This window comes from Denticeps clupeoides, chromosome 19, assembly GCF_900700375.1.
Source record: "Denticeps clupeoides chromosome 19, fDenClu1.1, whole genome shotgun sequence".
Lineage (NCBI taxonomy): Eukaryota > Metazoa > Chordata > Actinopteri > Clupeiformes > Denticipitidae > Denticeps > Denticeps clupeoides.
Window position 1 is genome coordinate 16,234,399 of NC_041725.1, and position 24,233 is coordinate 16,258,631.

A 24,233-nucleotide genomic window follows, 5' to 3' on the forward strand; every position below is an offset into this window, starting at 1 on the left:
TTTAGAGCAATTTGAGTTTTTCTTTTTTTTTTTTTTTTTTTTTTTTTTTTTTTTTTTTTTTTTCGGTTTTCTCAAGTAGGATCACATGTTTGGAGGGGAGTAGTTTTATTTCTTATTGGAATCGTCTGTATCTTTTTTTTTTTTTTTTTTTATTTCATCCTCTACTCTTATTAAAGAGGTTTTTTGTTTTTTTTTTTGCTAGAAACTACATTTCCCCTACATCCATTAATTTTCCTGACTCAGTTCAATTCTGGGGCTTGTTATTTTATTTTATTTTTTATTTTTTGCCTGAGTCTACACACATTGATGCATCACGCCAAGACACACACACACCCTGAATGGCTGCAGCAAGCACTACACAGGAAAAATATGAAATTGCTGCTAAGCCACTGATTGACTTTTCACCCTCATTCTCATCATCTTATCTATAAATCACTATAAACACGTGTGTCCTGGAAGGAGGTGTGTGTGTGTGTGTGTGTGTGTGTGTGTTCACCTTAATTGTAGCCAAAGGTTAGACATTGTTTCCTGAAGCCTTTGAAGTACTCTTGTCTGAAACGGTTATTTGGAATTTTTTGATCAGGCTCTAACTGCGTCCTCGTCCCTCAACTGAACTTTTTCTTGTTCGCCCACCTTCACTCCTTACAGTCTCGCCGCTCCGCACCCAACCATGCTGCTGTCAGGGTTAGGTATTCAGTTGGGCCAAGTGGTTGAAGATTTCATTTTTAAAACTGTGCGCAAAGTTCACCCTCTGGGAAAATGAGTTGAGAGGGTGCTGGGGGGGCAGAAGCGGTTGATGTTCACGTTTCGTTTTTTCCTGTAGAAAAGCTACGTTGGGGCATGACCCCTTCAGGCCCGTGACCTGCTCGCCTGGTGCCGCGGAACCTTCACCCTGCAGGGGGAGCTGTGCCTCTGAGAAATGAGAATTACAAGCAGAAATGGATGAGGGGTCATTATGGGTTTTTTTGTTTTACGTGTACAGGGGTTAAATCGCTGTATTAAAATATGTAAGGTCTTATTTACATTCTCTTGGTTTGGTTACAGAAACTAATAAAATAATATGCTGATAAATATTCACTCTTGTGTGCTCATTTCAGCTTTTACTACTTTTTGGAGATTAGGACTAAATCTGGAGGTCCTTGGTTTTCATATTAATCAATTTTGATTAATAATTTGTTCAGTAGCCTTAAATAATGCACACACAAACACTGAGACACATTTTCTTTATTTTAGCATGATCATAAATAGCCATTGCACTACGGCAGAAAGCAGCGTTGCTCTGAAATAAACCACTAAAGACATACATGCTTTTACAGGGGTTTGAGTGGAGGGTGGAAAACTGATTAAGGAAAAAAAACAAAAAAAAAAAAAAAGCACAGATAAGAGATATTTCCAGTTTGAGTCCAGAGAGCAAGAATTTCCATTAAGTCAAAAGTTATTTAACAGCATTTGGACAGTATTTGCATGAAGTGACAGAATTGACTTTCTAGATCAAACTAACCACGAATGGAGTTTTGCATAGATGATAATGAACAGATGCAATGGCTTTGGGCCAATTTGTAGGTTAAATAATGATTATTTCTTATAATGCAAGATACAGTGCTGTGAAATTTGCTGTCCAGTAAATATCACCGAAGCTCATTATTTGCCAGTTTGCTTCCCCTCAACTCAAATCCTTAATCAGTGCCATATATCAAAAACAAACCATCAATGACAAGCATAAGGTACAAAAATAATATCTCTGTTAAAACTCTTCTTCTACATGCGCTTCCAGTAGGGGGCGCTGTTCTCAGCCACGCTCTGCATCCCACCGGGTATGGAGGAACAGCGTATGTAATATTTACAAGCGTGATGTGTTGCGTTGACTGCTTCGGTCCGGTCGTGGAGCGGCGTTCAGCGAGGGTCGTGCGTTGGGAAATTTGGTCATAACCGAGAGGAACGTCTCATTTTGTCGCCCGCTTGCTGATGAGAGCCGCTGTGATGGACGAGTATGGACTTCTGGTTCAGGCTCGTTGCTGTCGGCCCAGCCGTACATCGTAGGACACCATGTGGTAGTTGTCCCAGGCGTACAGCCTCCTCTTGTCCGGGTTGTAGTCTATCATGCTGTTGTAGCTGTAGCGGTTTTTGAAAGGCACCGACAGGGCCTGGCCTTGGCCCGTCGCTGTGTCGAAGCTGTAGTTGACTGTGGTGTCAGACAAGGTGTAGCTGGCAACAGTGTAGAGGCGGCCGCAGATCATGAAGGCGTTGGCCACCATGTTCTTGCGGATGTTGGTTTCCCAGGTCTTCTTCACCTCCAAGCTGTGCGGGTCCAGCCGGGCCACCACAATGGCTCCCTTGGCCTTGTTGGTGCTGTAGATGGCCCAGAGGCCCTGCTCGTCCACGGCCAGGTCGATGTCGGTGTAGCCTCCCCAGGAGTAGGGGAACTGGCCGTGAAAGCCAGCGTGGGGCAGGTCCCGGCGGGCGGCAACCGTCTCGGTGGCGAGCTCGTAGCGTATCAGCGTGCGGCTGCGCCGGCGCTGGTAGTACAGGGAACCGCGGTACATGGCGGCCCCGGTGCTCTCCACCGCTTCGGGCAGCAGGAGGACTTTGGTAGGGAAACCGCGGGCCAGCTGGTCCAGGTCTTCATAGCCGAAGAGCTGGCGTACCTCTGAACCCACCGTGTTAATGCGCCACACCATGTCGGGTCCGAAGGGGTCCTTGGCCTCCGGATCCTGCATCCAGACTCCGTATTTGCCGGCAATGGTGTCAGCCTTCCGGTGGGTCTCTGGCTCCATGACTGCCACCAGCTCCCCGCACCCTGAACAAGACAGAAAACCGTAGGAGGTTCTAAGTGGCTCATATCATTCCTCCCGGTGAATTTCAGCCCACTATGGAACGCCCTGCCAGTGGAGGTTAGGTAAGCCGTTGCAGGTCCCTCAGGAGGAGACTTGGCATCAGTACCTGTGTTGTGCTCGGTTGTTGGTGCAGGCACTTCTGTAACCTCAGCCTTGAGCTCCAGGTAGCCGGCATTTCCATGATGCCACGAAGGTTCTGAGAGGAAGAGGGATAAAAACGAGTCCATTTCAGGATCTGAAACAGATCTGCTGCCAAACAGTCCGTGTTTATTTAAAGCAACGCTGCATGCCTGGAGGAGATGCATGCCTTAAAGCATATTTTGAGTCCAGCATGTGCACATTACCTCTTGGACTGCTGCTCTGTCCTCCAGGTTTGGACGCAAGGTGGGAGGGACCACCTGGATCTGAGGAGAAAACAGTGTTTCGATCAGACAAGTACCATCTCGGGCCTTCTACCAGGCCAGTAGCCGACAGGACAAGCACGGTCCGTCACAGCTGAGGTCTTGTTTGGAAGTTGCGATCCTCTGAAACCTCATCAGACTGACAGGGGTCAGTGACAGGGACTCAGATTATGTTGACTGTGACACCGGTGGCTTTGGGATGGTGAGGATGGCTTTGGGTGTTTGGGACCCCGACTGACAGGCTGGAATTTGGCGGGAGGAAGTCAAGCCGCATCCAAGTGAATCTGCAGCTGTTGTGGAGCCTGTCAGACGGGTGGCGTCCACCTCTGAAGGCTGAAGGCTGTCCTCCTGCAACCTGAACACGAGCCAGGGTCTCAGGTGTCCCTCGAGAGGCAACCATCACATTTACACCACAACTACTAATGGCCAGAGATTCAGGAAAGTTGTCGCGTTGAAGCTAACTGTGACTGACACTGGAGATGTTCTGTGGACCAGTTCCCATCGATTAATTTTTTTATGAAGTAAATTGCGCTGCAAAATCATGTTGGGGATTTTGAAAGTGGTTGCACGTGTTGCACGTTTCAAATCCTTGATAAAAATCAGGCAGAACCTCTAGAACATTTGGAGTCCACTTAGAGCAATTGCCCAGAAAGTACAGCCAAATGCTGCCTGATTATTTCCTCTGTCTAAGGACGCGAATTCAGATGCAGAGTCTGGCGGCCTGACTGGGTTCATGCCTAGTTCTACTCCATATCATTCTGAGAAAAAACGCCATTCATAAATGATGTGGCTGAAATCGTTTTTTTTTATTTTTGGATGTCAGTTTCGGAGTTGAATAAACGGTGAGGAGATCATCTTTGTCTGGAGACCAAAAACCCCCCAAACATCTCTGGTCCGTGAGTGCTGCCAATTGGGAGATGCTGCATTTTATTTTTTTTCCTTCCCCGCTCCCTGCTCCACTCGTTTCTTTTCTGCTTTCATGCTGATCTCTTCTCCACATGGTGCCTCCAGAACATGGAGCACCGAGCAGGTGTCAAAAGGAGAAGCTAAACACAGGCTGGAAGCCATTATAGAAATATAGAAGCCCGTGCCAGGAGTGGTGTTTGTATATATAAATTTAGAGCGGGAATGGATTACAACCATAAATGAGATGGAGCGTAGAACGTTAGATGGGCAAAATGCGCGTTTACTTCCTGTAGTGGTGCCTTCGATTTATGTCAAGTAATTTGGTTTTAGCGGTTTTGGCCGAAGTCCTGGGCTTCTGGGCTCAGGTCCCCCATAAATTCTGTAAACCTCCAACCCCCATACCGGGCCTGAAGTCCAGGGATCCCCCTGCCACCTTATCTGGGTTATAAACATCACGGTGCTATCTTTATTTTCTCCATCCAGCCCCCACCCCACTTTGGAGTGAAACTCTACCCAGGCTGCACTGGGGTGTATTGTGCTGGTTTATCAACCCCCAAAGACAGGCTACACGCCCCCAAACATACAAACCTTAACAGATCATTTGTTGAAATGGTGGGTTTATTAGAACGTTATGGGTCCATGACATTGATTTGTACAGATTTGGTTGAATTCAGTCATTGGGGAGTGACGGGGCACAGCCACGCCTTTTTTCTTTTAATAATGCCTGTTTTGGTTGTGGTGGTACTCACTTCCTCCGGGCCGGAGGCTGCTGTCCCCCTGCGGCGTGCTGGGTGGAGGGGCCTGTGGGCAGGGTCGGCTCTTGAGCCTCTCGGCCTCCTGGCGGAGGTCCTCCACCCTCCTGTGGAGCTCCTGGACCTGTGTGCTCAGCCGGCCCTTGTCCCTCTGCAGCTGACTCTTCTCCTCCACCACCTTGGTGTACGCCTCCTGGAGCCCAGGTCTGACGGCCGTCCCCGCCTCGCCTCCGGCCAGCCGGGCCACCAGAGCCTCCAGCAGCGTCATCCTGGACTTCAGCGCTTCCACCTCTGCAGCTCCTGCATGCACCGGGCAGCTGGCCTCCAGCGGACCGTCCACGATGAAACTGTACTGACAGCGTCCATTGCCATCGCTTCCCCTCCGCAGGGCGGCACGGTCCTGGGCTCCCGGGACGCCCAGCAGGAGACACGAGACGAGGAGCAGAGTCACCAGAAGCTGCATGGTGGATCAGAGCTCCAGAGGAGGTTCTGCCAGCGAGAGGTCTGTCTTCACACACGTCCCTGTTTTCCCTGGTCTGAGTCTTCCTGAGTCGAAGCTGTTCCAAGATTAGGCAGGTTCGGAGCGAGCCGGTCTCTCTGAGCCCCGGTGTCCCTCACCCACGGTATTTATACCACCTGAAGAAGAGGGAGGGAGTGGGAGGGTGGAGACTGGAATTAGGATGCTGCGGGTTTGCTGGGATTACCCGTCACGATCCTGCTGGGGACTGTGTGTGTGTGTGTGTGTGGTTGGCATGGAGACATTTCTTTCCTTCTTATCTACCTTCCATTTCATTCTGCCTGCTTTCAGGTTGGCTTCCGTTTCTCCTTTTTTGCTCATTTCTAATTCTGGTCCTGCCTGCTGCCACCTCTGGGCTATTGGTTTTCGTTGGTTACACATTGGGGGTGGGGGGGTGGAACTCAGCACCTTATACCAGTGACCCATGGGTGGGAGGTGTCCTGTTATGGGTACAGTACAGGCATGATTCTGTGTGTGTGTCTTTCACATCTCTGGCCAGAGCTCCAGTATCCTCCACCCTTCATCTCGTCCCGTCTTATGAAACAATAACAAACATTAGATCTTCATCACCCACGTCGCTTCAAATTAATGACTGGACCCTGTTCGTGAAATAATCTTTTAGCTGTAAGTTGATCACACAACGTCTACCAGGACACTGGTAGTTGGAGAAGGAACTGAGTGGAAACGAGTGTCAACATCACACGTGTGTCTGGAATTTCTTCTCCTCGCTTTCGGGCCGCTCCGCAAGAGGGGATTTTACGGCAGGACCTTCTCTTTGTTACTTTTCATGCTGCTGCTTTGTTTCGGACCAGAGAGCCAAACATCTGGACACTCGTCCGAGTTGGGCCACATGGCCACAGACCAGAGGTGCACAAAACAACGAGTGAAAGATGGAAAGAGGCGGAGCAGTGAGCGACACACAGGCCCTTTGTGCTCCGATGAGGAGTCGTGAGAGAAAAGTAGAACCACAACGGCCCAGTACGTTACCTACGTCACCCGCACCTCCAGCCATCTGCAGCCAAGGCGGCTGAGTGGCTGACTGACACAGTAACTATGTAAGTTAATGTGAGGACGATAGCAGCCATAGTTCTAACCAGAAGCAGCAAATACGACCACATCACCCAGATCTTAAGTTCACTGCACAGGCTACCCAACAGATTTAGGGTTGCCTACAAAATCCCGTTACTGACCTATAAAGCACTTAGCGGTCTCGCCCAGTGGTACCCGAATGAACTTTTAGTTAGTTGACGATCCGCCACGCCCCCTGCATTCAAAGTCAATTATAAAGTCTACTTTAATACAGTCACCTAGTCAAGCGTAGGCAGTGTACTATTACACTAGTGTACCACCGTAACCTTGTACCTCTGGACCAGTTGTACAATGCCACCGTCTGTCGCTGTTTCTGAATCAGGTCCAATCATGAGACCACCAGAGAGGTGCAGGTGTGGGAATGTGGGACCCCAGGTACCACAGACCCATAAATGGACTCATGAGCCCGAGCTTCGTCAGCATGGACAATCTTGGAAATAATGGACTTCTTATGTATGCGAGTATATGTTGGTGTGTGTGTGTGTGTGTGTGTGTGTGTGTAGACGACCTGGTTTGCTGGTGAAGGTGTGTTGGCAGAAAGACAGACCAGGCCAAAGCTCAAAATAAAAGGGGGGATAGACCAGCATCAGGGGACTCCTATAAACCCAGAGTCAAATCTTTTATAATCCAGGTGGCACCGATGGCTCTCGGGGGGCGGTGCCATGTGGCCGGCGCTCAGACAAGGCCGTTACACACCACCATAACGAGGGGAGCAGAGTTCACATCCAATCAAATCGGGCCATAAAAACAGACATATGGACCTCTGCAGTCCGGACTGGAGCCATTACCAGTTAGCAGCGGCATGTACTTTCTCGCTCTTGTGTGTGTGTGTGTGTGTGTGTGTACTGATCATATCCAATCACACCCCATTTAAAACCACTTTATTTCAAAGGAATGAATCTATTTCACAGTCTGCCAACGTTATAGTGTCATGTACTGATCTACGGAACGCATATTTACAACAAAACAACATATTTACATTCAATTAAATAGAAAATAAGAACAAATGACCTGGGTGGAAAAAAAATAAGTACACGAGTGTTCATTCCTCACCCCAGCTTGATGAACAATATTTAACAAAGGCCCTGAACCATAAAACAATCACATGAACAATGTAGCTCCGCCCATTGCATCATAATACTGCTACAAGAGAACCGAAAGAACATCACAAAGAACCAAGATCCTAAACAACGGAAATAGCAGCATGTACTGCAAAGTGTCCTGTGTGACCCACACCTGACCCCGCCTGTACTGAACTAAACCCATCCACCGTGGGAAATAAAGCACATAGATCAGAATAAGTGGGGCGTGGTCTTCAGTATTAAACCCAGCAAAAAGAAATGTAAAAAAAAAATGACTGAGATGCAGTTAAAATATTACATCAAGAACAGACAATAAATAGACTGACTGAATTACCACCTCAAGCATCTTTGTGGGTGTGTGTCCTGCTGAATGATGATTGAAAGGTGAGGTGCACTACACTCTCACACACAACCAGTACCCCCCAGGACTGGGTGGAGGCTGGGGGGTGAACTGCGAACAGGGCAGGTCTGAGTAACGCCTCCCTGTGGTGTGGAGGAATGACAGCAGGAGGAAGAGGAAGCGGAGGAGGAGGAAGTCCTCCCTCCTGGCCTGCCTGGTTCTAGTGGCGGTACCGGAGGATGACGGGAACTGGGAGGGAGAGAGAATTAAAACAGAAATCAGCTGCAGGTTCTCCATATCAAATTGTGTGTGTGTGTGTGTGTGTGTACGTACCGATGATGACGAGCAGCAGGATGAGAACCACCAGGGCGATGATCGCTTTCATCTGTAGAGCGCAAATGTTCAGAATTCATAAACAAAACGACAACTCACAAGGCCTCCAGTAATGTGAAGCTAAGAGTGATAAAAGTAAAGCAGAAAACGACAGCGGTGCGGCTGAGACGCAGGCGAGAGCGACGACAGACCCAGCTTAGGTCAGGTGGCTGTCCCTCACCTTCATGTCTCTCCACCACATCCTCCTGTGCAGCTGCTTGGCGCGGCTGCTGAAGGCCGAGGCGTTGTCTGATAGGCTCTCTGCAACAGTGACACGACAGCAACATCAGCCAACGACAAAGAATCACATGGACATCCTGGTGTGTGCGCTCGGCTCAGCGCTGTGGTGGGGTTATGTAAGAACTCGGGGGGCTGGTTTGTTTTCTGGAGACCCCTGCTGACGCTGAAATGAAAGGAGCGCCATGTGACTAGATTTTTAGAAACAAAATGTTCTATGACCCATTCCTCCAGAACCGACTGGGAGGCAGCTGGAACCCAGACCAGCACAGGGGACTCCTCCAGTCACCACTTACTACAAGTTCATTTATCTACCATTATTTCCCAAGATACATCAGTGCACAGGAGGAACTCAGGTGATGGTGTTGTAAACATGAACTGCAGAACGTTTCTAAATGTGAGCCTGAATCTTCATCAAGAATACGACTGTTCTGTTTTCCGCTCGGCTCCAACACAGGACTCACCAGACTTATCCTGCAGCTCGTCCAGCCGCTCTCCTCTCTCAATCACCTTCGAGATGTTCTCCTGCATGACATCGATGACCTCATCAACCTGCGACTGCACCCTGGATCAGAGACGAAACATAAAACCCACACTCACCCAGAAACAGCACGGGTACCCTAGCAGAGACCCCCCTTCTCCACCCAGCCCAACAGGCACACTGGGTCCTTCCAAATCTCCAGCTCTCCACCCCACCCAGCGTTCCCATTCTTCATCCATCACTCATCTGCCGTTTCCACAGTAACCGTTACACAACCAGCGACGCTCACACACCTCTCCACATTCCTGACAAAACGTGGGCGGGGTCACTGCAACAAAATCAACACTTACTGTCGAATTTTGTCATTTTTGGCTCCAAATCTAGGTCCAGTCGGTCCTCTCCTGTAAGAACAGGGACTCGTCGTCATGGTTTTTAAAAAAAAAAAAAAAAAAAAAAAACATTCATCAGACTAATGTACTCTGTTGTATTCTGACTCACAGAAAGAAGTCCTCCTCTTCATCAGAGTCTTCCTCCAGCAGGTTTCGCTGCAGACAAAGGGAATAAGGTCAGACAGCAGCATGAACGGGCCCGTCAGTACCAGCAGAACCAGATCTGACCAGGTCGGGGGATAAATACTCCCATCTGGCCACAGTCTGTTCCTTCAGATAAGAGGGTTCTTCAAACTCACATTCTCTGGATGTCTTACAGATGTGCGAAACACACCGAGCTGTTCAGGAACAGAGGTTCCTTTGAAGCCGAACACCATAAAGCTTTATAACAACTTCAGTTCCACGGTCAGAGCTGTCTGGAGCGAAATCCGAATGTTTTTACAGCACCGTTTATTAATCCTGTCAGTAATAAAGTTCTCACACACACGACCTGGAGACCCAAGACCTCCTCACCCCTGCCAGACGTCCACAAATTTAATAAAGTTCCACTTTATGGGGACCAGAAGTGTCCACATCTTCACCACTTCAGTCTGCTCTCTTTCTACCCATCATGCTTCACACATATCAAGCTGAGAGCTTCTTCATCTTCTTCTGCGTGTCCTGTTTTCTGAATAAAGATGTTTTTTTATAGTTTAGGAGGCGCATGAGAGAGGAGGAATGCAGAAAACAGAAGTCTCAGAGCAGAGACACTTATTATCATGGGGGACAGGAGTGTGTGTGAGTGTGCTGCTCAACACCTCAGTGAAGCAGAAGGGGAAGATCAGGAGTTGGATGCAACTAAAACCAGGTGGAAAGACCACCTCCCATCATGCTTTGCTTCCTCTCACCCTCTCACTGCGTATGGAGCCGGTGACCTCGTCGTCGTTAAGGTGCCGCTTGAATTTGGGGGGCATGCTGTCGTCGGGCTGCTCCTCCCTCTCTGGCTCCCTCTGTAGGCAGAAAGAAGAATGATGAGATGTTCTTCATCATGCTGCAGCTGTATCTACGTCTTTATTTAAAATAATGATCTGTTATGGAAAAATATGAAAAATATCTGACCCCAGTGAACCCTTGAACCCCCCTGCCCCGCCCCTGAAGAACTTTATTACTGTGGTGGTCTCACAGATGTGACTGGTTTCTGACCCCTGCCCAGTCCCTCCCACCCATCCAGCCCTGGCTGCTGCTGGAGCTCAGGTACCATTAGGTCCTTTCTTCTCAAATTCAGGCTTCTCCTCCTGGCTGCACTGTCAGAAAACGGCTGCTCCCTCACCACAGGAGGTTCGGACGTTTCCAGAAAAACGGGGAGAAGGAAAGGTCGGCTGGAGACTGGACTCTAATCTGAGGCAACAGAGAGAAGAGAAAGAAAGTGGAGGAGGAGGAAGCCTGAAGATAGTTTTTAGCGTCTTCACCAGACTGAAAGCTGAGAGATGAAGGGTCCAAATGAGATGAGGACCAACATGAACGTGCAGGAGAACATGATGAGTTATGAAAGAGGGGGTTGAGGCCAGATGTGAAGCTCTTCATAATAACACTTCATGAAATGAAGTGGTGGTAGTAGTGGTGGTGGTAGTAGTAGCCTAGTGGGTAAGACACTCGCCTGTGAACCAGGAGACCCAGGTTCAAATCCCACTTACTACCATTGTGTCCCTGAGCAAGACACTTAACCCTAAGTTGCTCCAGGGGGACTGTCCCCTGTAACTACTGATTGTAAATCGCTCTGGATAAGGGAGTCTGATAAATGAAATGAATTAAATAATACCAGGTGTGGTTGAAGCCTAGCTGGTAACACACACACCAACAAACCAGAAGACCACAGAGTCCCAGGTTCAAACCCCACTTATTATTGTGTCCCCGAGCAAGTGTCTCCAGGGTGACTGTCCCTGTAACTACTGGTTGTTAGGCGCTCTGGATAAGGGCGTCTGGTAAATGCTGTAAATACCAACGAAGACCAACTGAGGACACATGATGGAGATGAAGATCGGATGCAGCACCATCACACGGTGGTGTATAATTCTGGGGTTATTCCATTGAAAAAGATCTATATGGTCTGCGAGCGAATCGGATCAGTTCAGTCTACAGATGATGATCAGACCATTTGATCATTTGATGAAGCTGATGGCGCGATGGAAGTTGGACAAGATGAGAAATGAAGGTGAGATGTTCTCCATGGTTCCGCATCAGGACCGTTTTGAAGGAAATGAAGAATAAACGTGATACACACGGTGCGCAAAATGAAACACAGTGTGTGTGTGAGGACTCGGACCTGCACTCCGAGCTGAAGTGACCGGCTTGAGGACGGAACCGGGCTGCTGCTCCCGTTTCCCCGGGTCGGTGGAGCTGCTCCTGCTTCTTCTCCTGCTCGGGTTGCGACCCGTCGTGTCTTTCAGAACCGACCCGCTGTCTGGACCGACGTTTCGCAGTGGAGCTTGGGTCGCTGCTAATGCTAACGCTAATGCCAACGCGCTTCCGCTTCCGGTTCCCTTCTGCCAAGCGGAAACGCGCGTCATCGCTGTTCGATATATCGATATCGGGATCGATAGGCGCAACGATCAGTGATCATACTGAGTACTTGTATAATAAGTAGCTAAATGAACTCATCCTTAATAGACGTGTCTGAAATGCTCATTCCTGAGAAAAATCTTGCAATAACAGTAAAAAAAGTTCTTGCTCGAAAGGTTCTGTGGATTCTGTCTTTAGTATCTAAATGTAAAGTATCACTGGGGGAGCAGTGGATTTTTAACATTTTAGAGTTAAAAACGATTTATGAGTGTGAAAAAAACAGAAACGCCCTCTAGAACTTTGGCAGTTTCCAGCTCCTTTTCCGATTCAATGCAACTTCTGTCATTTCTGGTAAATGTGTCTCTAATTGGTTGGGTTTTTTTTACCTGGCTGGAGAAACCCTGCAGTTTTAACTTCTTATACTTCTCTTGGTTATGGCTTGACCAGAAGAAAGTTGGGCTTTGCCGAGCTGATCACCCCATAAAGGCTCTCTGAAGTTTATGGGCCCTGAAAGCAGGCAGTGACCGCTTGTGTTCCTGGCAGAACCACAGTCAGGTTCTGATGAGAGCAGCAGACCATCCCTGAGCTCTGGATGCATTTTTTGGTGCCGGGCCTTTTTGGACAACGTGGTGCTAGGAGCCTCTGAAGCACACAGCTGCCAGGAAGACTGTTTTCAGGTGGCTTAGATGGCTCAAGTTATAAATGACACTTTGTTGATGAGCTGTAGGAACTGTACACAAGCCCCCTGACTGATGTCTCCCAGATGGGCCTGCAAACCTGCAATCGCCCCCCAGGAATCTGTAGAAATAACAGATCATAAATTTATCCGGCAGAATAAACAGCATGCATTCGTTCCTCTATGTTCTGAACTGTTTAACCTGGTCAGAGATGCAGCTTACACACAATACAGTTCCCATCAACATGCATCTCCATTCATCTGACTGTAGTTACCATGGACGCCACATAATTTTCTTTCTCCAGACGATTTATGTTTGTACTGAAAGCACTTTGTTTATCACAGGAATGGAAGGAATAAGTCATGGATGTCAACAGAATCCAAAATACACAGAAATTGACGCAGAACTCTTTAGTTTATTCCATATAATAAGCAACTGACCTCATGTATCCAAAGCCCTACACCGTCCAACATGTTTGAGAACCAAGGAACCAATTAAAAAAATGTATTTGGTATGTTTACTTTACCCGGGGATCAGATATGAATCACATATGTTCATTATGTTGGGGTGAGCAGGGTGTCGGTGTTGCTGAAGGCGTCCCTGGTCAACCTGGGCTTCCTTATCCACCACACAGCACCCAACGGGACAAGTGGAACGCCAGGTGTTCCCGCAGACAGACGTGGTAGACGTTTGTGTGGAATGTTAAACTGCGCTGATGATAACGACCTGTTTAACCGGGTTCCTCTTCTTAATGGGATGTCTTGCTGAGAGAAAATAAAGGAGAAGCTTCCTTCCTTCCCTGCCCAGCAGTAACCATCCTTTACATAATGCAGCTCATATTCTCATTTTAGGGGAAGAATGCTGCATTTGAGAAGAACATCATTTTAAACCATCTGGTTGATCTTCTTCTTCTGGTTGAGGTTCCTCTGTTATTTCTACAGCAGTATAAGCCAGGCGTTGAAGCATTAGAACAAATTCTTCCGATATTTCAAATGGTGACCATCTGACAGGATGTTTACCCACCGAAGCCCTTGATGCCAGATGAAACCGCAGAAACATCTCGGCACCCACTGAGGACCCGGAATGCTGTTGTGTTTAATTGAGGGCTGTTGTAACCGTTCCTCTGTCTCCTGTAAGCCCCTCAGGAGGTTCTGTGGGTTGGATGAGTTCTAATCCTCTCACCAGCCGGAACCTTCTTCCCTGTACACCTCCAGCACACATTTCCTGTTTACTGTCAGACCTAGAACTTCGTTCCTGCTGAATACAGCAGGCAGTACGTTTAACCAACAGCGGGACAAAGCGTTCCTGATGAAAAATGCACTTCAGTCCGGGTTGGTTTGGAAGCCTGCAGATCTTCTCTGGTTTGGGTCTCTCAGGCCCTCACAGGTACAGAACAAGAAATCAGAGCGTGTTGGTGATGGGCAGAACCTGAACTGAAATCATGCCACCTGATCCTCACATTCATTTTTAATATGTTTACAATTTCAGCGTTCTTATAAAGAAATCCACCGAGTTGTACCAAGCAGCTGTAAAAACGGTCCTGCTGCAGATCCTCGGCGCTCAGCTCGGTGATGAGTTTTCTGCATTAACCGAGCTCTGCCAGGAACAATCATCGCCCAGTTCCCCCCCCCGAGAGCGGAGGTTCTGATGGGGACCAAGCAGCGGATGATTCATTATTACTCCGTTCTACACGTACTATTATTACAGCACTAGAAACGTTCATATGCAAGTGAGATTTTATTCTGATCTGAGGTCAGAAACAGTCAAACACAACAAATTAAAACATTTCTGAATGTTTAATCATTTCCATGCCTGGAAAAATGCACTTTAACTTTCCAGACCCTGACAGAAAGCCTGCTGAGAGATCCATATTTTACCATCCTATGACCATAAGTCACCATATTTTCAAACGTCGTTTTCTGCCTTATCTAAACAGCACCTTGCCTGATAAATTCAGGAAATTCAGATTTAATACAAAAAAAATACATTTAAAACATAATGAGTCAAACATATGTCTGAGCCAGTAGAATAATGCCAGCGGCTGGAGAAACGTGCGAGTACAGAAAAAAAGAGGAACGAACGGCTCTTTTCTCTTGCTCAAGGTTAGTCTTTTATCCTCTTGGCCTCCGGTGCATCATTCAGCTGAGCGAAATGTTCAGCCATGGCTGCAAGCGCCCGGTACCGATGAGAGATGCTGTTCTTCACCTCCTTCGGAAGTTCTGCATACCTACACAAAAATCGATAAAACAGACACTTTCATTTCATAGTATGAACGTGGATTTTACTTTTATTGATGGTCAGTTGTGTGGTGGTCTTTTTAGAAGACAGTTTACACGCTGATTAACCTAGAGGAGAAACACTAGTAGAGACAGAACTGAGGATGAGAATTATTATATTATAATGGTCTTTGTAAAGCAGCATCGGGAGAAGGCAGGAGTGGAATTTGAACCTTCGCTGTCCTCTAGTGGTGAAACAGACACCAGCAAGACACCAGAGCAATGCTGTCCGTGGGGCAACAGACAGGCTCAGAGTGATAAATGTAGAAGGCAGGAACACAATTTAATTTAACACTTGGTCCCATTACGCAATTTATAAAACTAAAATACCTGTGGTCAAGGTACCGTCCCCACACGCTGCTCCCTGGGCAGTTTTCATGGCTGCCCACTGCTCACCAAGGGTGAAGGGTTAAATGCAAAGGACACAGTTTGTTTTGTGCACCGTGCACTGTCCTCTGCTGTGTATCACAATGACAATCACGTCACATTAATGCATTCAGAAATGACTCTCACGTCTTATCATAGCCGTTCGGCTGAAAGCATGGATCCCATCCGAAGTCTCTGGGTCCTCTGGGCTCCACAATGCACCCCTGTAAAGCAGAATGTCATGTTCCAGCAACATGAATAACGCTGACTGTCTGTGCATCATCATAAAGATGAACTTCTGACCTCAGTTATTCCTCGGAACAGTTGGACAGGCTCTTCCTTCCCTGCGCTGAAGGCAAATGTGCAAAGAGCCCAAGCAGACTTGTCCTCAAACCCAGCCAGTAGCCTGTAGAGCCCTAGGAATATAAAAGATGATGTTCCTTTTCAACCCTGGACAGAATAAATTTAGGCCTTAGTTAAAATTAAGACTGAGATGAAAAAGAGAATGTGACAAATGTTGATCATTTTATGCAGAAATTACCAAACCAAAAACTGCCTCAATTTCAGTCAGATTAAACAAATTGTGAAAAACCTTATAGCCACCTAAACTACCTCAGTATCCCGCCTGTGTGGTTTTCTTACCTTCAGGTTTCATCTTATCCAGGAACCACTTTCTACAAAGCAGACAAGACAAATAAATAATCAAGACATCCTGACAGATGAATGCAGGTGGTGGTGGTGGTGGTGGTGGTGGCAGAGGAGACAGACTTACATGTAAGGCCCTGGCAGGCCACCCAAAGCCCGAAAACATAAGCAGGTGTCTTCTACAACCACCGGCCCATCAACCTTCACAGACAGATCGGAAATTGAGATTACAGCTCTGCAGCTGCCGTGATCTACAGCTTCTTTTGTAACAAAACCCCACGCTCCACTGACTTGTTTGGCTGCCTCTTTACATTTCTGGATAGAGATTTCATCAGGTTCTCCTTGGTATTCCGGCACTGCAAACAGATTTAAAATCTGCTTATTGTATTAAATAAAATAAAACAAACTCTACTCATAACTCTACTCACAATCGATCTTCCTGGACACCAGCTTGTAGGGGAACTTGTCCCCCAGAATCTGGACGACCTTCTCAGGGAATAATAATATTGTTGGAATTTATAACATGTTCTATATTTACAGACACACTGCTCATGTGTCACAGACAAACGAGTGAAGGATGTTTATTTGAAAGGAACAATTACTTCACCTCTTCTAACTTTTTCGCGTTTCCAGTGACGAACACCACAGACCTGCCCGCCGGTAGCGCCATCGTGCTGCTAAAAACCCTTCCGGATCCGTTAGACTGTGAAGAGCCAATAGCGTCTCGCCTCGAAGACTTTCACCAATCAGAACACTCCAATGTTAACACGTGACATAAAAGCTGTCCAATAGCCGCTCCTGTTGGCGTGTACGTCCGGGCTGTATGCGCGTCTTCAGTAAACCACGTGGGTGTAAAACTGGGAAACATGTCCTGATCTCCTAGTCTTTACCTGGTGGTGTCAGCCTGAGAAGGTGCGGAGAATGAGCCTCCTACCCCGCACGGCCGCGGAGTTCAGCTCCGCCGGTTACTGGGAACATTTCTTCCGTCAGAGGGGCGGTAAAGCGTTCGAGTGGTACGGAGACTATCACTCGCTCTGCGGAGTCCTGCACAAGTACATCAAAACCCGGGACCAGGTGATCAGCCAGGACTTCCTGACTTGTATTTACAGGAGGAGCGGGTTCTGAAGTTCTTACTTTGATGTAGATGTATTTACAGGAGGAGCAGGTTCTGAAGATCTTGGTTTGCTGTAGATGTATTTACAGGAGGAGCAGGTTCTGAAGATCTTGGTTTGCTTTAGATGTATTTACAAGAGGAGCGGGTTCTGAAGATCTTGGTTTGTTGTAGATGTATTTACAGGAGGAGCGGGTTCTGAAGATCTTGGTTTGCTTTAGATGTATTTACAAGAGGAGCGGGTTCTGAAGATCTTGCTTTGTTGTAGATGTATTTACAGGAGGAGCGGGTTCTGAATATCTTGCGTTGCTAGAGATGTATTTACAGGAGCAGCGGGTTCTGAAGATGTTGCGTTGCTGTAGTTGTAGTTACAGGAGCAGCGGGTTCTGAAGATCATGCGTTGCTGTAGTTGTAGTTACAGGAGGAGCGGGTTCTGAAGATCTTGGTTTGCTGTAGATGTAGCTACAGGAGGAGCGGGTTCTGAATATCTTGCGTTGCTAGAGATGTATTTACAGGAGCAGCGGGTTCTGAAGTCCTTGCTTTGCTATAGATGTATTTACAGGAGGAGCGGGTTCTGAAGATCTTGCGTTGCTGTAGTTGTAGTTACAGGAGGAGCGGGTTCTGAAGATCTTGCGTTGCTGTAGTTGTAGTTACAGGAGGAGCGGGTTCTGAAGATCATGCGTTGCTGTAGTTGTAGTTACAGGAGGAGCGGGTTCTGAAGATCATGCGTTGCTGTAGTTGTAGTTACAGGAGGAGCGGGTTCTGAAGATCTTGGTTTGCTGTAGATGTATTTACAGGAGGAGCAGGTTCTGAAGATCTTGGTTTGCTTTAGATGTATTTACAAGAGGAGCGGGTTCTGAAGATCTTGGTTTGTTGTAGATGTATTTACAGGAGGAGCGGGTTCTGAAGATCTTGGTTTGCTTTAGATGTATTTACAAGAGGAGCGGGTTCTGAAGATCTTGCTTTGTTGTAGATGTATTTACAGGAGGAGCGGGTTCTGAATATCTTGCGTTGCTAGAGATGTATTTACAGGAGCAGCGGGTTCTGAAGATGTTGCGTTGCTGTAGTTGTAGTTACAGGAGCAGCGGGTTCTGAAGATCATGCGTTGCTGTAGTTGTAGTTACAGGAGGAGCGGGTTCTGAAGATCTTGGTTTGCTGTAGATGTAGCTACAGGAGGAGCGGGTTCTGAATATCTTGCGTTGCTAGAGATGTATTTACAGGAGCAGCGGGTTCTGAAGTCCTTGCTTTGCTATAGATGTATTTACAGGAGGAGCGGGTTCTGAAGATCTTGCGTTGCTGTAGTTGTAGTTACAGGAGGAGCGGGTTCTGAAGATCATGCGTTGCTGTAGTTGTAGTTACAGGAGGAGCGGGTTCTGAAGATCTTGGTTTGCTGTAGATGTATTTACAGGAGGAGCGGGTTCTGAAGATCTTGCGTTGCTGTAGATGTATTTACAGGAGGAGCGGGTTCTGAAGATCTTGGTTTGCTGTAGTTGTAGTTACAGGAGGAGCGGGTTCTGAAGATCTTGCGTTGCTGTGATGTATTTACAGGAGGAGTGGGTTCTGAATATCTTGCGTTGCTGTAGATGTATTTACAGGAGGAGCGGGTTCTGAAGTCCTTGCTTTGCTATAGATGTATTTACAGGAGGAGCGGGTTCTGAATATCTTGCGTTGCTGTAGTTGTAGTTACAGGAGCAGCGGGTTCTGAAGATCATGCGTTGCTGTAGTTGTAGTTACAGGAGGAGCGGGTTCTGAAGATCTTGTGTTGCTGTAGTTGTAGTTACAGGAGGAGTGGGTTCTGAATATCTTGCGTTGCTAGAGATGTATTTACAGGAGCAGCGGGTTCTGAAGTCCTTGCTTTGCTATAGATGTATTTACAGGAGGAGCGGGTTCTGAAGATCTTGCGTTGCTGTAGTTGTAGTTACAGGAGCAGCGGGTTCTGAAGTTCTTGGTTTGCTGTAGATGTATTTACAGGAGGAGCGGGTTCTGAAGATCTTGCGTTGCTGTAGATGTATTTACAGGAGGAGTGGGTTCTGAAGATCTTGCGTTGCTGTAGATGTATTTACAGGAGGAGTGGGTTCTGAATATCTTGCGTTGCTGTAGATGTATTTACAGGAGGAGCGGGTTCTGAAGATCTTGCGTTGCTGTAGTTGTAGTTACAGGAGGAGCGGGTTCTGAATATCTTGCGTTGCTAGAGATGTATTTACAGGAGCAGCGGGTTCTGAAGTCCTTGCTTTGCTATAGATGTATTTACAGGAGGAGCGGGTTCTGAAGATCTTGCGTTGCTGTAGTTGTAGTTACAGGAGGAGCGGGTTCTGAAGTTCTTGGTTTGCTGTAGATGTATTTACAGGAGGAGTGGGTTCTGAATATCTTGCGTTGCTGTAGATGTATTTACAGGAGGAGCGGGTTCTGAAGATCTTGCGTTGCTGTAGTTGTAGTTACAGGAGGAGCGGGTTCTGAAGTTCTTGGTTTGCTGAAGATGTATTTGTTACCCTGATGTTTCCTGCTCGCAGGTGCTGGTGGTGGGCTGTGGGAACTCTGAGCTCAGTGAGCAGCTCTATGATGTTGGCTACAGGCAGCTCACCAACATTGACATCAGTGAAACGGTGGTGTCTCACATGAACCAGCGCAATGTTGACAGACGACCTGGCCTGACCTTCCTGCAAGTAGATGCCACTCACACAGGCTTTGAGAACGGCAGCTACCAAGTCGTGCTGGACAAGGGCACCCTGGATGCCATGGCTTCTGAGGAGGAGGGGTCTCTGGCGACGAGGATGCTGGTGGAGGTCGGCAGGGTGCTGGCTGTGGGCGGGCGCTACGTCTGTGTGTCCCTGGCGCAGGAGCATGTGGTGCGTCTGGCTGTGGAGCACTTCTCTGCTGCACGGTGGGCCGTGCGACTGCACTGCCTGTCCACTCTGGAGACCCCGGAGTCGTCTGGGCCGGGGCTGCCGGTCTTCGTTCTTATCTGCACCAAGTTCCGGCAGCCGGCTCCATTCTCGGTGCTGGAGATGTGCCTGGGAGAGGACGGCGTCCCCAGCCGTCTGTCGTCTGTACCGGATCTCTTGTCTGCGGTGAAGGAGCGGCAGGCGTACGCTCTTCAGCTCCACAGACTGCGGAGTGCCACCGATTCTGCCAGCACGCCCTCCCTCACGCTCTGCCATGCGTCGACAGGCCAGCCGCGCTACACGCTGAGTGTCCAGGACAGCCCGCCATCAGCCAAGGTCCCACGGTCCAATCACTTTGCCATATTTATAGGTAAACAACCTTTTCTTGGTCGTTTTTTAAAATGTGTCTTCTACACTCTTCTACACTCCTGTTTGTTGAACTGGTCCCAGTGCCGCAGGGTCGGGAGTCAGACTGGTTGTATGGATCTGCTGAGGGCCGCGTGCAGCTCGGCACCAGTGCCAACTTCAGACGCCTGCTGATCGTGTCGATGCACCGGGAGCAGCAGTATCAGGACCTGGAGGCCGTGCAGGCGGAGCTGTCGCCCGTGGTGATGGAACTCGCCCCTCCTGGGATGCCACCCAACCAAGAGGTACATGAACCGTGTGTCCCTGAGCAAGACGCTTCTCCAGGGGGACTGACGCTTGGGGTTCCTATGATCATTAAAAACCTGGAAATGTCATGGAATTTGAAAGAATTTTCCTGGTCTTGAAAATTTTTGGAATATGAAATTTACATTTAAGGCATTTGGCAGACGCCCTTATCCAGAGCGACTTACAACGTGCTTTCAAGTTACCATCGATGAGGAGATCAATTCCAGTGCACTAGGACCCCAAACTATGAATACAATCTTTTTGAACTCTTCACTCTGTTGTAGATTCTGTACACAAGTTCGACAATAAGAAAAGTTACAAATTAATCTAAATATTCTTTAAAGAGGAAGGTCTTGAGCTGTCGTTTGAAAGTGCTCAGTGACTGAGCTGTTCAGTCAGTCACTTACAACGTGCTTCCATGTTACAATCAATAAAGTGATCAGTTCTGGTTCACTAGGACCCCCCAACTATGAATACAATCTTTTTATTCACTCTGCTGTAGTTTCTATACATAAGAAAGACAATAAGAAGTTACAAGTTGATCTAAATATCCTCGAAAGAGGAAGGTCTTGAGCTGTCGTGTGAAGGTGCTCAGTGACTGAGCTGTTCTGACCTCGAGGGGAAGTTCATTCCACCACCGAGGGGCCAAGATGGAGAAGTCTAGATGAGCGTCTTCCTTTTACCTTCAGAGATGGAGGGACCAGGCGAGCAGTACTGGAGGCTCGGAGTATACGAGGTGCAGTGCGAGGTGTAATAAGGGCTGTGAGGTAGGATGGTGCTACTCCATGTCTGGCTTTGTAGACCTGCATCAGTATTTTGAATCTGATGCGTGCAGCTACTGGGAGCCAGTGGAGGGAAATAAACATATAAAGTTATGGAAAAGTCATTTAAATCTGACACACGAATGCATAACAAAGTACGTTTTTCTATGTTTACAACTACAACTATTAAAACCAGCACAGGTCTTGTAGTATCTTTGCTGGCTTTATGTAGTGTCACGTGATGCTGCGTGCGTTGCTTCCATATTCCAGCTCCTCCGCAGCCGCGTGTCTCCTTTTAAAAGTCGTGTAAATTACAGCTGATTTATACTCGAACCCAATTGGACCCATTTTACTCGGCTCCTGCGTAAACATGGGGGAGGAAACACTGTTGTTTAAGTTAAGCTTTTCTGTGTTGCCATTAATTTTTAACAATATTGTGATAAATTTTACTTTTTTTTTTTTCCTTTTCAAATTTGCACAGGAATTTCAGAGAACATATCGTCATGAAAATTCTGTAAAAATAAGTGTAAGAACCCTGTCATTGTGAGTCACTCTGGAGAATGGCGTCTGGTACGGGTAGATCTGAGGAGAAACGTGAGAAGAACGTCCACCTTTCGGGTATTTTAACTATCTGCATGCCCGTGACTGTGTCCAGGTGCCCTTTCTGTCCGTGGGAGGGGATTTGGGCTGGAGGGAGGTGGTGGGGCGGGGCACCAGTCAGCTGACAGGGGAGTACTCTGTAGAAGACGTGCGAGGGGAGGACGGGAAACTCTACCGTCGCTTGGTCTTCATGAGCAACGCTCAGCTGGTGCAGTCAGAGTGTCGACTCTGCATGCCAGACGCAGGTGAGGCTCCACCGGTCACATGAATTTGTTCCACAAATCAGGACGTTCTGATCAGCTGATTTTCTTTCTCTTTGGGATCAGCCTCTTCTGCACGGAAGAAGAAGAACAAAAAGAAAGCAAAGTCTTCCTCAGCTCAGCCTCCTCCCAGCGCATTAACTCCTGCTTCTGATAGGACCACGAGCGTGGACAGGGGCTTCCTCTGCTGTGCCCACCATGAAGTGATGGTGTCAGGTCTGGCTCTTCTGGGTTTGGGCGCCGATTCCAAAGAAGGTATGTGTGACCTGCATAACGTGATCTCAGATGCTCAGGTGAACGTTCTTCCTGTGGGCTGCCTCTGTATCAGAACGTTCTCCACCTGGAGATAATATTCTGGATGGTGTATGTTCAGCTTGCTCACAGTCGTTCCTCTCTCTTACAGAAGCTCCACTGAGCGTTCTCCTGGTGGGCCTGGGGGGTGGGGCTCTGCCCCAGTTTGTGCATGATTTTATTCCAGCAGCTCAGGTGGAGGTGGTGGAGCTGGACCCTGCAGTTCTGGAGGTCGCACAGAAATGGTTTGGGTTCCGTCCGGATGACCGGCTCAAGGTCTTACTCGGAGATGGTCTGGATCACATCAACACGCTGGAGAACCAAGGTGTGTGAATAGAAGAGTAGTGAAGATGAAAGAAATTTGATTTTGACGTGTGCATGACATTATTTTCAGATTCTGAATTTATAGCTACAAATGGGTGGAAAAAAAGTAGAAACAGATGAAAGGGGCGTGTCTTCTGAAATGGGCGGAGTTTGGAGTTGATGTTTGTTTTGGATCTGGATGCATTAAATTCTGGAAAAGAGTTTCAGTGAAGGACCATGGCAGGAATTCTGCTGGTGGGTTGAGAAGATTGGAACATACGGTCTTTGGCTGAACCCTGTAGTGTGGTCTGATATCGCTTTTCTGACCTTTTTATTGTGTTTTTTCTGCCTTCATTGCATCAAAGAAATTACTTGATCAAAACTTCGTGAAATGTCAGGGTGGTAGTAGCCTAGTGGGTAACACACTTACATATGAACCAGAAGACCCAGGTTCAAATCCCACTTACTACCATTGTGTCCCTGAGCAAGACACTTAACCCTGAGTTACTCCAGGGGGGGACTGTTCCTATAACTACTGATTGTAAGTCGCTCTGGATAAGGGTGTCTGGTAAATGCTGTAAATGTAATGTTTTTCTTTTGCCTTTTCCTGGTTCTGCTTCATGTAAAATGTGCACATCAGACATGTCTCTGCTGTCAGCTGCTGCTTTCCTTACACTTCTGCTCTCTATTTATAGGTGGACATTCTTATGATGTCATCATGTTTGACATTGATAGCAAGGACCCCACCCTGGGAATGAGCTGCCCGCCGCCTGCCTTTGTGGAAAAATCTCTTCTGAAAAAAGTGTTTAATCTGCTTTCTGCACGAGGTACATGCAGAAAAATGCAGCCGTCCATATTGTTTATGGTTTTAAATGTGTGAGGAGCCTCCTGAGCCCTGGTTTTATGAGCAGTTCAGAATGGGTTCTGTTTTTCAGGGGTCTTCATGCTGAACCTGGTGTGCCGTGACTCCGCCCTGCGCCTGGCGGTGCTGGACCGGCTGCGAGGCGTCTTCCCCCGCATGCTCTCACGCAGAATCGAGGGCGAAGTGAACGAGGTGCTTCTGTGTTTGAGGGATCTGGGTCAAGAAAAAGACTCGGCCTCCACCGTCCCCACCGGACTGCAGCAGGCAGCCAGGAGACTTCAGGGTGCGATGCGACCGGCTGGCCCCGGGGGCGGAGCCTGCAGCCCTCAGATTGATATCGCTGCCATGCTGGAAGAGCTCAGAGTGGCGTAATCAGTCATGAACTCTTAAGTTAAGATGATGTAAGGTTTTGCAAGCCTTTCAAACATTGTATGGAGAAAAATAAGGTTTGCTGTAAATACAAAATTCCTGTATTAAAAACGTTTTTAAATGAAAATGATTGTTTTTGCCATTGTGGTAACAAAATCAGTCCTCTGCATTTAACCATCACCATTGGTGAGCAGTGGGCAGCCATGACAGGCACCCGGGGAGCAGTGTGTGGGGGGACGGT

General features: G+C 47.8%; 4 protein-coding genes across 6 annotated transcripts; 1 reads left to right on the plus strand and 3 right to left on the minus strand.

The window, feature by feature from the left end:
• Window positions 1-1,206: 1,206 nt before the first annotated feature.
• On the minus strand, window positions 1,207-6,419 carry myoc (myocilin). Its single transcript, XM_028962133.1, has 4 exons — window positions 4,891-6,419; window positions 3,179-3,238; window positions 2,941-3,030; window positions 1,207-2,797 (listed from the first exon to the last, which is right to left on the minus strand). Exons 1-4 carry the CDS (start codon window positions 5,354-5,356, stop codon window positions 2,004-2,006), a joined length of 1,410 nt encoding a protein of 469 aa, XP_028817966.1. The 5' UTR covers window positions 5,357-6,419; the 3' UTR covers window positions 1,207-2,003.
• A 944-nt stretch (window positions 6,420-7,363) lies between these two features.
• On the minus strand, window positions 7,364-11,919 carry vamp4 (vesicle-associated membrane protein 4). Of its 2 annotated transcripts, XM_028962135.1 has the most exons (9): window positions 11,703-11,919; window positions 10,638-10,777; window positions 10,288-10,389; window positions 9,510-9,556; window positions 9,362-9,412; window positions 8,995-9,095; window positions 8,475-8,554; window positions 8,255-8,306; window positions 7,364-8,170 (listed from the first exon to the last, which is right to left on the minus strand). In XM_028962135.1, exons 2-9 carry the CDS (start codon window positions 10,638-10,640, stop codon window positions 8,142-8,144), a joined length of 465 nt encoding a protein of 154 aa, XP_028817968.1. In that variant the 5' UTR covers window positions 10,641-10,777; window positions 11,703-11,919; the 3' UTR covers window positions 7,364-8,141. The 2 variants fall into 2 exon arrangements, with proteins under 2 accessions (XP_028817968.1, XP_028817970.1); XM_028962137.1 differs by lacking the exon at window positions 10,638-10,777.
• A 2,524-nt stretch (window positions 11,920-14,443) lies between these two features.
• Window positions 14,444-16,612, minus strand: itpa (inosine triphosphatase (nucleoside triphosphate pyrophosphatase)). Its single transcript, XM_028962134.1, has 8 exons — window positions 16,510-16,612; window positions 16,331-16,388; window positions 16,194-16,258; window positions 16,030-16,103; window positions 15,900-15,931; window positions 15,561-15,673; window positions 15,405-15,481; window positions 14,444-14,842 (listed from the first exon to the last, which is right to left on the minus strand). The coding sequence occupies exons 1-8, from the start codon at window positions 16,570-16,572 to the stop codon at window positions 14,719-14,721; spliced, it is 606 nt and encodes a 201-aa protein (XP_028817967.1). The 5' UTR covers window positions 16,573-16,612; the 3' UTR covers window positions 14,444-14,718.
• Window positions 16,613-16,739: 127 nt separating this feature from the next.
• Window positions 16,740-24,119, plus strand: mettl13 (methyltransferase 13, eEF1A lysine and N-terminal methyltransferase). 2 transcript variants are annotated; one of them, XM_028962130.1, is made up of 8 exons: window positions 16,740-16,976; window positions 19,524-20,265; window positions 20,346-20,545; window positions 21,963-22,152; window positions 22,234-22,422; window positions 22,571-22,783; window positions 23,457-23,588; window positions 23,697-24,119. In XM_028962130.1, the coding sequence occupies exons 1-8, from the start codon at window positions 16,824-16,826 to the stop codon at window positions 23,993-23,995; spliced, it is 2,118 nt and encodes a 705-aa protein (XP_028817963.1). In that variant the 5' UTR covers window positions 16,740-16,823; the 3' UTR covers window positions 23,996-24,119. The 2 variants fall into 2 exon arrangements, with proteins under 2 accessions (XP_028817963.1, XP_028817964.1); XM_028962131.1 differs by having other exon boundaries at window positions 22,234-22,398; window positions 22,541-22,783.
• The last annotated feature ends 114 nt before the right edge of the window (window positions 24,120-24,233 follow it).

Bases quoted from the DNA above. Each gene is read 5' to 3' on its own strand.
- myoc (XM_028962133.1), bottom strand. From the start codon at position 5,356: ATGCAGCTTCTGGTGACTCTGCTCCTCGTCTCGTGTCTCCTGCTGGGC. The intron at 3,239-4,890 runs GTGAGTACCACC...TTTTCTCCTCAG, and splicing joins CAGCCTCCGGCCCGGAGGAA to ATCCAGGTGGTCCCTCCCAC. The intron at 2,798-2,940 runs GTACTGATGCCA...TGTCTTGTTCAG, and splicing joins AACAACCGAGCACAACACAG to GGTGCGGGGAGCTGGTGGCA.
- vamp4 (XM_028962135.1), bottom strand. The intron at 9,096-9,361 runs GTAAGTGTTGAT...TCTCTGATCCAG, and splicing joins AAAAATGACAAAATTCGACA to GGTGCAGTCGCAGGTTGATG. The intron at 8,555-8,994 runs GTGAGTCCTGTG...TCACTGTTGCAG, and splicing joins CGAGCTGCAGGATAAGTCTG to AGAGCCTATCAGACAACGCC.
- itpa (XM_028962134.1), bottom strand. From the start codon at position 16,572: ATGGCGCTACCGGCGGGCAGGTCTGTGGTGTTCGTCACTGGAAACGCG. The intron at 16,389-16,509 runs GTGAAGTAATTG...TTCCCTGAGAAG, and splicing joins ACGCGAAAAAGTTAGAAGAG to GTCGTCCAGATTCTGGGGGA. The intron at 15,932-16,029 runs GTAAGTCTGTCT...TCTGCTTTGTAG, and splicing joins GGCCTGCCAGGGCCTTACAT to AAAGTGGTTCCTGGATAAGA.
- mettl13 (XM_028962131.1), top strand. From the start codon at position 16,824: ATGAGCCTCCTACCCCGCACGGCCGCGGAGTTCAGCTCCGCCGGTTAC. The intron at 16,977-19,523 runs GTGATCAGCCAG...TCCTGCTCGCAG, and splicing joins ACATCAAAACCCGGGACCAG to GTGCTGGTGGTGGGCTGTGG. The intron at 22,784-23,456 runs GTGTGTGAATAG...CTCTATTTATAG, and splicing joins CAACACGCTGGAGAACCAAG to GTGGACATTCTTATGATGTC.